Source organism: Schistocerca cancellata, chromosome 4 (genome assembly GCF_023864275.1).
Source record: "Schistocerca cancellata isolate TAMUIC-IGC-003103 chromosome 4, iqSchCanc2.1, whole genome shotgun sequence".
Taxonomy (NCBI): Eukaryota; Metazoa; Arthropoda; class Insecta; order Orthoptera; family Acrididae; genus Schistocerca; species Schistocerca cancellata.
This window is the reverse complement of record NC_064629.1, coordinates 920,994,642-921,006,924: the sequence shown is the minus strand read 5'-3', so window position 1 is coordinate 921,006,924 and position 12,283 is coordinate 920,994,642. Positions and strand designations below refer to the sequence as shown.

At 39.7% G+C, this 12,283-nt stretch overlaps 1 protein-coding gene across 4 annotated transcripts in view; it reads right to left on the bottom strand.

Moving 5' to 3' along the window:
- Window positions 1–5,156: 5,156 nt before the first annotated feature.
- The window catches only part of LOC126185097 (asparagine synthetase domain-containing protein 1), a 78,134-nt gene continuing 71,007 nt past the window's right edge, over window positions 5,157–12,283 (bottom strand). The window contains exons 7-8 of one of the 4 annotated variants that reach the window (XM_049927902.1): window positions 8,998–9,341; window positions 5,241–5,374 (exon numbers count right to left, since the gene is read on the bottom strand). In XM_049927902.1, the coding sequence (XP_049783859.1) occupies window positions 9,014–9,341 (328 nt within the window). In that variant the 3' untranslated portion in view covers window positions 5,241–5,374; window positions 8,998–9,013. Of the gene's footprint in view, window positions 5,375–8,997; window positions 9,342–10,302; window positions 10,494–12,283 lie in introns of those variants that run through there. The other 3 variants (XM_049927906.1, XM_049927907.1, XM_049927905.1) reach the window with 3 other exon arrangements.

The following is a 12,283-nucleotide window of genomic DNA, read 5'->3' as shown; positions in this document are numbered from 1 at the left end:
ACCATTTCAGTAATCATGGATCAGTAGAATGGACAACAGCACATTAGCCATAAAAACGTTCTATAAAACAATGATAGTTTGGTAGCAGTGCAGAGGGAGTTTTGACGTTTTTATAATTTAGGACATCATGATGCCGTTCTGTCGAAACGCGCGATATAATGTTGGATTAATAACTTTGAAGAGACTGGATCTGCCCTCAAGAAGAATCCAACAGGACGATCACGAAGTGTGCGTTCTCCAGTGAACATTGATGTTGTATGTGGGTCTGTCTTATGGAGCCTATGGCATTCAACTCATAAGCAAGCAGCAGTGGTTGGAATGTCCCGGGAGTCTTCTCAGAATTCTTCATCTCAATTTAAAATTTCATTCATACAAACTTACAAACTAAAGATGGTGCAACAATTGAAGGACAACGATTACAGGTTACGACTAGGATTCTGTCAACAAATGGCAACAAAAATAAACAATGACAAATTTCTAAACAAGTTGCGGATGTCTGATAAGGCAAATTTTCATCTCACAGATTATGTGAATAAACAGAACTACCGTTACTGGGTGAACACAGATCCTAATGATGATCATGAGCACCCTTTACATGCTAGTAAAGTGACAGTATGGTGTGCTGTTTCATCACACGGGATTATCAGACCGTATTTTTTCACAAATAAACGGGGAAACTCAACAACTGACAATACTGGTAATTATGTGGAGATGTTACGAACTTTCGTTACACTTGCATTGAACAACTTTCCAAATGTTCAAGAAGCCTCGTTTCAACTGGACAGAGTGACATCACACACTGCACAGCAATCAATGGCATACATGTGAGAATTGTTTGGCAACCTGTAACACTTACATCGATTAGAAGTAGTTTTATATTGTGTAACTGTGTATCTGTAATTATGAAGTGTGTATTCTTTGCCGTTAAGGTCATTGATTTGTAACAGGAAATTTGAAGTATTGTAATGTTTATATGGAAAATACTCAATAATGTTTAAAATAATGAAATTTTATAATATGCGCATACTTAGAAGAAAAACAGTGTATATTGGAAGCTGGTTCATGCTTAGGGCACTTGTATTGTAAAACGTAAAAGATGTAGGGAAGTCCCTCCACAACACAAGTGGCTCAGCGCGATGTAAAGGGTAGTTTTGGCCGTTGAACTGGGCAGCTCCTTGGTGTGAACGGTACACAGTCAGTGGCTAGCCGTTGCATGGTACACATCGACGGGGCCAAGGGAGGCAATCGGAAGCCGCTTTGCAAGGAAGTTTGCCTCGGATGTGGATTTGGCTGTTGCTTGGTACTCCTGGCAATAAGGAATGGCTCTAAAACATTAAAAATCCATCTCCAAGAAGAAATTTTATAGAGCATTCAAACATTAAGAGCCGTGAGTACAGTTAGTCACCATGTCGCTTGCCACCACAACTTCGCCACTGCTCCACGAACTTCATGCATACAGATATGTAACAGAGCATGCGCCAGTTAATTTGTGTGAGCAATTTCAATAATAATCCACGTGCTATAAATCTGTGTTTGGAGCCATATCTTCTATCCTGATCATGAACATATGCAGGGTCCTCTCCTAAATGTCCAGAAAACCGAGTATCCTGTTTCAAATGAAGTAGTGATTTATTTATCAATACCAGAGAAGGAACACACACACACACACACACACACACACACACACACACACACACACACAAAACCGCAACTTGCACACACATCTGCAGTCTCAGAGAACTGAAACCACACTGCAAGCAGCAGCAGCAGCACCAGTGCATGATGGGAGTGGCAACTGGGTGGGGGAAAGGTGGAGGCTGGGGTGGGGAGGGATAGTATGGTGGAAATGGCGGACAGTGAAGTGTTGCAGTTTAGACAGAGGGCAAGAGAGAAGGTGTGGAGGGGGGAGGGGGTAAATAGCGGAAAGGAGAAAAATGATATTAAAATATTGGGTGTGGTGGTGAAATGACGGCTGTGTAGTGCTGGAATGGGAACAGGGAGACGGCTGGATGGGTGAGGATAGTGACTAACTAAGGTTAAGGCCAGGAGGGTTACGGGAACGTAGGATGTATCGCAGGGAAAGTTCCCACCTGCGAAATTCAGAAAAGCTGGTGTTGGTGGGAAGGATCCATACGGCACAGGCTGTGAAGCAGTCATTGAGATGGGGGATATCATGTTTGGCAGAGTGTTCAGCAACAGGGTGGTCCACTTGTTTTTTAACCACAGTTTGTTGGTGGCCGTTCATGTGGACAGACAGCTTGTCGGTTGTCATGCCTACATAGAAGTCGGTTGTCATGCCTACATAGAATGCGGCACAGTGGTTGCAGCTTAGCTTGTAAATCACGACTGGTTTCACAGTTAGCCCTGCCTTTGATGGGATAGGTGATGTTAGTGACCGGACTGGAGTACGTGGTGGTAGGAGGATGTATGGGACAGGTCTTGCATCTAGGTCTATTACAGGGGTATGAGCCATGAGGTAAGGAATTGGGAGCAGGGGTTGTGTAAGGATGGACGAGTATATTGTGTAGGTTCCGTGGACGGTGGAATACCACGGTAGGAGGGGTGGGAAGGATAGTGGGCAGAACATTTCTCATTACAGAGTATGACGAGAGGTAATCTAAACCCTGGCGGAGAATGTAATTCAGTTGCTCCAGTCCCAGATGGTACAGAGTTACGAGGGGAATGCTCCTATGTGGCTGGACCGTGGTACTTTGGGAGGTGGTGGGAGACTGGAAAAATAAGGCATGGGAGATTTGTTTTTGTACAAGGATGGGAGGATAATTACGGTCAGTGAAGGCTTCAGTGAGATCCTCAGTATATCTTGAGAGGAACTGCTCATCACTGCAGATGCGACGACCACAGGTGGATAGGCAGTACGGAAGGGACTTCTTGGTATGGAATGGGTGGCAGCTGTCGAACTGGAGGTATTGCTGGTGGTTAGTAGGTTTGATATGGATGGAGGTACCGATGTAGACATCTCTGAGGTGGAGATCAACATCTAGGAAGGTGGCTTGTTGGGTTGAGTAGGACCAGGTGAAGCAAATGGGGGAAAAGTAGTTGAGGTTCTGGAGGAATGTGAATAAGGTGTCCTCACCTTCAATACAGATAGTAAAGATGTCATCAGTGAATCTGAACCAGGTGAGGGGTTTAGGATTCTGCGTTTCTAGGAACGATTCCTCTAGATGGCCCATGAATAGGTTAGCATAGAATGGTGCCATGCAGGTGCCCATAGCGATATCGCAGATTTGTTTGTATGTAATTCCTTCAAAGGAAAAGTAATTGTGGGTGAGTATATAGTGGTCATGGAGACTAGGAAAGAGGTGGTTGGTTTGGAATCCATAGGGCGTCTCAAAAGGTAGTGTGATAGCAGTAAGGCCATGGGCATTAGGAATGTTAGTGTACAGGGAGGTGACATCAATAGTGACAAGCAGGGCACTGGGGGGTTAAAGGGACAGGAACTGTGGAGAGTTGGTTGAGGAAATGGTTGGTATCTTTTATATAAGAGGATAGGTTCCAGGTAATAGGTTGAAGGTGTTGGTCTACGAGAGCAGAGATTCTCTCAGTGGGGGAACAGTAACCGGCCACAATGGGGCATCCTGGGTGGTTGGGTTTATGGACTTTAGGAAGCATGCAGAAGGTGGGAGTGCGGGGAGTGGTAGGGGTAAGTAGAGAGATGGACTCTGGGGAGAGGTTCTGGGATGGGCCTATGGATTTGAGTAGTGACTGGAGATCCTGCTGGATTACTCGAATGGGATCACAGTGGCATGGTTTGTAGGTGATTTATTTATGCTTGTCAAATGTTCAAGGATTAGTGTGAGTTGAAGTTAGTTAGAATGTTTCTAAAGTGCTCTCAGTTTATTGCAAAGTATCGTTTTGCAAAAAATTAGTGCAAGACTGTGTAAATGTTACTGCTTAAAACACCTGCTTTACAAGTGATGAAAAAGGTACATAAGTTAAACTTATTTGAAACATAATTTAGCCTTGATTACTATGATGAGTGGTTTTTTTTTTTTTTAAGTTAATTGAGCTCAGTATTGAACAATTTGCCTTGAAAAGTAAAAACAAACTATTCCAAGTGAAGCTAAGAATTAACTTTACTCGAATTAAATTTTTCTACTGAAATAACCATAGGGTTTGATTAGTGATACTATACCAGTTTATGGGTCCCCACAATATTCTTCTCATATTAGAAAGATAATTGGAATATTATTGCTACTAAAGAAATCTGATATATTTCTTTCAATTGTAGTATAAACAGTGTAACTGTTGTATTATTTTTTTTTTATTAGTGGTCGTTACATGTTGGTTAAGTCAGACGCCCCTCCTGGCCAATTTTAGTTCTGAACTTCTGGCAGGAACATTTCAGTACTGATCCAAGTAACAACATTTGAGTGTAGCTCTTATTCATGTGAGTTTGGTAGTACAAGTACTCTTTCTATGATTACTAGTATGTGCATTATTAGTAACTACCGCTACCCACGGTTCAGAATGCCCTGTGTCCATTTGTAGCCTGTGTGCTATTCAAAGGGAATATCAAAGAAAGCAACTTCAATAACTGATGTTCAGTTTTCTTAAACATATATTTCCAAATTGATGTGCCTAATTAGGCTGGTGACCATTCGTATTTTCATTTACATATGCATTTTACTATGTTCATTAAATCCCAAAGTTATAAAGCCTGTTTAGTTTTTCTGTTAGTTCCAATATATTCAAAATTACAGTCCGATACCTTATCCATTAGACACACACATTGTCAAAATTATAAATCCTCTCAGAGGGTAACATTAGTTTGTGTCATGACAGGTTAGTGTTATAAACTGTGTGATCTCACAATTCGTTAACATACCCCGGCCCCCCATATAGCCAGATTTATATGTTTGTGATGTTTTCCTTGTGGGGCTGCCTCAAGAGCAAAGTCTGCACAACTCGATCAAGAACTGTGGATGAGTTAAAACAGAGAATTCAGGATGCAATTCACAGTATCCCAGCTGGGATGTTGCAGCAGTCAATGAGGAATCTCTACAGCAGATTTCACGAATGTATTCGTACAGGACGACGCCATCTAAAGGACGTAATTTTTAAAAAATGATAAATGCCATAAATGTTTCATAAATGCCAAAGTTGTAAGGTTTCAATTACTATGAATGCAATTTCTTTCCTTCATCACTTCTAGTTTTATTTTACTTGTACAGTACCATTCAGCAAAATATGAGATACATCATTTCCATTTTCTTTACTATCTGCAATTTTTGAGCCAAATTGCATAGCTCTCTTAGGTAGTTTTGCTATTTCATGGAGGCCAAGCTTGCAGGCTGCCAGTCTTAATAGGAGCTTGTCACCAACTCCTGGAGGGCAGTTCTCCACAGGAAAGCACCTAAAACATGGAAAGAAAGTTCACTGCTTTGCTTGCAACTTTGAAACATATTACACAATTATTTTAGTTTAAATTATATAAATTAGAAAGTACAATGCCTTGGCATCTAAAATGATCTTGATTTTTTAAATGGAGAACTAGCAGAAGGTAAAAAATTAAAATCTTCTTTTAAGCTGATTGTAATATGAGACAATAGGGAGACTTCATTTCGGAAACTACATCTATATACAGCAAGTGTGTGGCAGACTGTATATTATGTATTATCACCATTTATCTCCTTTTGTACATGGATAGTGTGTAGGAAGAAAGAATGTCAATGAGTCAACTTAGAAGCTCAAACTTTTCTGATTTTACAGTCGTAGTAATTTCATGGGTATTTTTAGAATAAAGTAACACATTGTTAGGTTTAGCTTGGAACACATGCACTCATAATTCTTACAGTAAGTTCCTCTGTAATGCTCAACGTCTCGTTTGTAGTTTCTGCCACTTGTGTTTCATGTACACGTTTGTGATGCTTTCCAGTTTATTAGAAATAGATCAGGTGAAATTATTCTTCTCCTTCTCCTTCCTGGCCTTATCCTGTGTCTTCATAGTGTCAACATATTATTTATTGGAGATGCCAATGTTAGATGTGGTCGGATACCCTTCTTGTGACTACCTTTTCCCCTCCAGGATGTAACTTGTGGTGCACAATGTCTGTCTGTGCCTAGTGTTACCTCATGTGAAACTACGACAATCTTTTCTAAATTGAAAATCATGGGAAACATTGCTAAGCATTCACTTTGGATCTTACCCATCTCCCCTATTAATCCTACCTGGCAAAGGTCCCAGAAACTGTTGAACAAGTGTTTTGTAAGCTATGTCCTTTGTGGATGATTACATTTCCTTAGATTTTTTTCCACTGAATCTCAAGCCAGCATTTATCTTCCCGACAATTAGTTATATGTGTATATTCCCACTTTACATTGCTACTGATGCATATTCCCAGCCATTTAATGGTTGTAACTATTTCCAGTAATAGAATACCAATTGCACAATCAATAACAAATTTTCCTACATTTCACAACAATTTTCTAGTGTTGTAACTTCCCTATATACAACAATGTCATCTGGTAAAAAAGCATCATGGAGCTTCCGACATTATCCACTCAATAACTTATACATATCATGAACAGTTACAATGTTACTCTGCTCCTATGTGGTATACCCAAAGATACTTTCATGCCTGACAATTTCATTTGGTTAAAAATGGTATACCAATTTCTACTGGGTAAGAAATCTTTAATCATCTTACAAAGTAGATCCATCAGTCTGTCAACCTTTATTTTGTTAATTACAGAAGGGTACATGACTGCATCAAACAGATTTTAGCAGTTACAGAATACAGCATCAACCCCACGGCCACAACTTACTGCCTTTTCGAACTCATGAATGGACAGAACAAGCTGAGTTTCACTAGACAGCTGTTTATAATATCCCTGTGGGTTCTTTGAGAGAAATTTTGGTCTCCAAAAAGTTACCAAAAAAATTAGAACAACCACCACCACTTCCCTCTTATTTGTAATGCGTCATTGCTCCAACAATCACTGATAAACATTTGCTAGAAGTGGAGCAAATTCTCTGTCATATTATAAATTTCTGGAAAAAATTATGCATCACCCTCATGACTTGCATAGTTTGTGTTTACTTCTGACAATAGGAAAACACTATGTACAGTCACCTGTGTAATGGAAATAGAAGAAAACCAGAATTCTTAGTGCAGTTCAGTACAGTAGTGTGGGCCTCCAATGATTAATGGGATAATGTGGCTTGTAGACAAGGTTCAGTCCATCCAAATAATACCTTGAAGGCTCATGTCAGACTTAAATCATGCGTGCAATATCACTTAACGGGAAGGGTCGTCAGTATGAGAAGTTGCCTGCTGAGTCTGTGAACACCACGGTGACCTCGTTCAAACATTCAACCACTCTCATCAGATCCAAAACACTTCAGATCTGCCTGATAGTGGTCTCCTGTGGTCTGCACCCGCTGATGACCATTACCTACAAATTATGGCTCATATGTTCCCCAAGCAGAATGCAACAGGAAAGTGTGCTGCTTTTTTTGAGGCAAATAGGGTGGCTTTGGTACTCCAGACATTACACAATCATCTCCACATGTTCAATTCAGCCTCTTGGTGTCCATCATGAACAACACTTACAAACCCACCACAAAATGATGCACAAAGACTGTCGGGACGAGAACACCTGGAAAAAACCTCAATCAATGATGTCAGATTCCCTTGACAGTCAAGTACAGGATTTGTCCAAAACCTGATAATTGTCACAGGAGAGTATGGAAGTGGTCAGGTATCAATGCACATGACAGGTATAGAGTCCCACAGGCTCAGCAGGTGAGTCAGTCATGTTTTGGGCTAGTGTCATGTACAGATGTTGGACACCTCATGAATATCTACAATAATTTGAGAGCTTTGAAGTATTGGGAATAGACCTCAACCTATTGTCCAGTTACCCAACAATATTTTAACTACACATTTATCGTCACCTTGTGAACAGTGTGCCAAGGAGAATCTAAACATGTTACAATGCACAGGGTAAAACAATGCCGTATTCAATGTTACCCACCAGCAGTTATTGATTTCACAGATTGGAGAGGCCAGAAGTATTAGCCCATAGTTCCTGAAAAGGGACAGCACCCTATTCAGTAGTTTCAAGGGTAGCAGTTGCAAAGATTGATCTGACCTTCTAGCAAATATGACTTTCCTGTACTGGTAATGCAAACAGCTAAAAGGAAGAGGAACTACAGCCAGGATCATTTTTCCCCAAAAGCATGCAACTCTATTGTATAGCTTAATGATGACATCCTCCTTGGTAAAATGTTATGGAGGTAAAAGGGTCCCCCCCATTTGGATCTCTGGGCAGATGGTTACTTAGGAGGATGTCATCATCAGGAAAACTAAGACTGGTATTCTACGGGCCACAGTGTGGAATTTTAGATCCCTTAATCGAGTACAAGAATTTACAAAGGGAAAGGGATAGGTTGAAATTAGATATAGTATAAATTACGTGTTTCGGTAGGAAGAGCAGGACGTTTGGTCAGGTTAGTACAGGATTGTCAACACAAAACCAGATGGGGGCATTTGCACGAGCAAGCCTAATAATGAAAACAGGAATGCAGGTAACCTCCTATGAAGAGCATAGTGAAAACATTATCATAGCCAAAACAGACAAGAAGCTGACACCCACCACAGTAGTCCAAGTTTTTATGCCCAACAGCTCTGCAGATGAAAAAGGGATTGAAAGAATGTATGATGAAATAAAGTAAATTACTCTGCTCATTAATTTATCTGTGATGAGTGACAAATTTGCTATCAGGAAAAGGAAGGCAAGGAAAACTAATAGAACATGGACTGGATGAAAGGAATGAAAGGGGAAACCACCTGTAAAATCATGCACAGAGTATAATTTATGCAATGCTAACACTTGGTTTAAGAGTCATAAAAGGATGATGTATACATGGAAGGGACCTAGGGACATTGGAAGATTTCACACTGATTACACTGGGTGAGCCAAAATGGACTGTACAACTTTGGAATGATGTAGAAATTTATTGAGGTAACTTACAGAATCAGTAGATGTGTCACTTTGATCCAATGTGATTACCATTTATGATGTGACAAACATCCCATCGGTAATCAATTCCTTCCCAGACTCGATGCAGCAAATCGGGTGTAACTTGTGCAATGGCACTGTAGATTTGATTTTTCAGTCCAGCTAAACTGTTTGGTGGGAACACAAACATGGTCTTTAATGCAACCCCAGAGAGGTGGCCATGCAACTGGACCTTTACGGTAAATCCACCAATCTGGGAAGCAATTATCGAGGAAACCTCAAACTTCCATGAGGAAATGACGTGATGCATCATCTTGATGGTAGTAAACCATCCCATCTCGGTCATCTTCATCAATCTGTGAAATTAAAAAGTTTTCAAGCACTTCCAGATACACAATACCAGTGACAGTTTTCTCCATGAAGAAGAAATGGCCATATACTTTCAATTTGCAAAGGCCCCAAATTAAAAAAACAAAAAATTAAAAAAAAATTTTTTTTAATTTAACTTTAGCACTGTCACGAACATGTTCCTGGGTTGCAAGTGGAGTTTTGCTGCCCAATATTCTGCAATTGTGGGTGTTCACTATGCCACTGACATTAAATTTCGATTCATCGCTGAAGATTATTGTGTTTACGGATGTCTCATTGTCCTCTATCTGATAAACTTCTGCACAGAATTCCCTCATGAGCAACCCCATCTGCATCACTAACGTGCTGTGCCATTGTGAATCTGTATGGTTTCAAGTGTAAATATCTACATATTACGCACCAAACAGTCTTTTGTGGAATGCCAATCTTGCGAGAGGAAAGTTGCACTGAGTTATGTGAACTGTGGGCAAAGTCCTTCCTAACCTTTTTGACATAATACTCAATATGCGGGTAACCTCATGATTTATCATGTCACAGCAAACAACCCACTTCAACAAAGTTCTTGTGCAAAGAGTAAATTGTAGGCCTGATTGGAGGTTATTTAATGTATTTGGTACGAAATTTATGCTGAACAGTTATTGCAGAGTTTGTTTCTTGAAACCGAAACACAGCGAGCACACTCTGCACCAGCTAAAGTAGTCATTTTAACTGTGCACTGCACTGGCACTCACTGTTGCAGAATTGGGTACTGATGTACTATGTGAATCAAACTTGAGGTTGTTTGCTATAAAATAACACATTTACTGATTCTGTAAGTTATCTCAATGAATTTCTATAAAGGGTGTTTCAAATAGACTTTACAACTTTAAAAATTCATATCAATTTATTGAAAGAAGATATACAGGTGGGTTTAGTGTTTTTTGTAGGGAAACATCAAGTTTTGTTTACCTTAAACTAAAGATGTTGTATGTGGCTTCCGTTGATTATCCTGCACACATCCTAAATTGAAAGTCAGTTTCTTCCAAAACTCGCTGTAGCATTGCAGATGCAACTTGCTCAGTGGCGGCATAAATTCTTGCTCTAAGTTCAGGTAGGGAAGCCAGCACAGGATGTACAAACACAGTATCCTTGATGAATCCCTATAAGAAAAAAAAAAAGATTGATGTTAGGTCTGGAGAACACGGGACCATGCAACTGTCGCATCACAGCCAATCCATTGACCTAGAAAGCAGTCCTAAAGCAAAAACCCATGACGTCAGCCAGATAGTGGGGTGGTGCACCCTCTTTCTTGAAGTAAAGATTTCATTCTTGGTCATCCTCATCAATCTGTGGTATCAAAAACTGTTTGTTGTAACATATCCAGGTACACTATCCTGTTTATGGTTCTCTCATGGAAAAAAAGGGGCTGTACACTTTGTTCTTGCTCAGTGCACAAAAAACATTCAGTTTAGGGTTATCACGAACATGTTGCAATGTTTGATGTGGATTTTCACCGCCCAAAATCCTACAGTTATTTGTGTTAACCCTGCCACTTAAGTGGAAAGTCGCCTCATCAGAAAAGATGATTTTGTACAAGAAATGTTCATCCTCATGTAATCGATTTAACATATCCATACAGAAGTTCTTGGGAGCATTATTTTGTGTCATTGCTTGTACGATCGTCAATCTGTACAATTTCAAATGCAAACAGTTTCTCAACACACGCCAAACAGTCATACGTGGGATTTGCAGTTCATGACATGCACGGTGGGTCGATTTCGTAGGGCTGTTGACGAAACATTGTCTCACTCGCTCAACGACTGTCAGATATGCTTGGGTGACCTGACGATTTTCCATGTCTTACTGAGCACCCTGTTTCTACAAAACATTATGCCACTCATAAATTGTAGGCCTACTAGGAGGATCTTTAGTGTACTTGGTACAGAAATTACACTGAACTATTTTTGCCAACTTTGATTCTCCAAACCAAAACATACAGCTAGCACACTCGGGTCCAGTGAAGGCATCATCTTTAATGCAACTTCCACTAGCACCCCTTACGGTGCAATTCGGCACATGCGAACTACACAAGTCAATAATTTATGTACTTTCCTACAAATTGACACTACAGTCACCTCTGTAGGAACTATGAATTAATTTATATGAATTTTCAAAGTTGTAAAGTCCTTTTTGAAACATCCTGTACTATTCCAAAGTTGGAAAGTCCTTTCTGACTCACCCTGTGTAATGGCAAAACAGAGATTTTAAAACCATGTTCTGAACTGTAAGATATTTCCACAGACAGATGTCAATTCTGACCACAATTTATTGGTTATGAACTGTGGATTAAAACCAAAGGAACAGTAAAAATAAAATAAAATAAGATAAAATAAAAAATATAGCAAGTGAATGTGCATACTCAGGATTTCATTATTGATGGTCTTCAAAATTTTGTAACTCATTATTTTGAGCTTTAAAAGCTCTCTTTATATGTTTGTGTATAATGTCATTCATAATGTTTTTCATTAATACAAAATATTTTCTGGAACATAATTTGGAAAAATATCATTATGCTAAGGAGTTACAGACATGGGACCTGGATAAACTGAAGTAACAAGAGATAGCTTAGAGTTTCAGAGATAGTATCAGGCAACATTGGACTGAAGCTAAGGAAAGGAGTACAATATAAGAAAAATGGGGTAGCTTTGAGAGGTGAAATAGAGAAGGTAGCAGAGGTTGGATGAAAGTGATAAGACAAGGTCTAGTAGAAATCCCTGGTTAACTCAGGAGATACTGAATTTAATAGATGAAAGGAGAAAATATAAAAATACAGCAAATGAAGCAGCGAAAGGGAATGCAAGTGGTCTAAAAATAAGACTGACAGAAGCAGAAATGGCTAGAGAACAAATGTAAGGCTGTAGAAGCATGAATAACTCAGAGAAAGATTAAT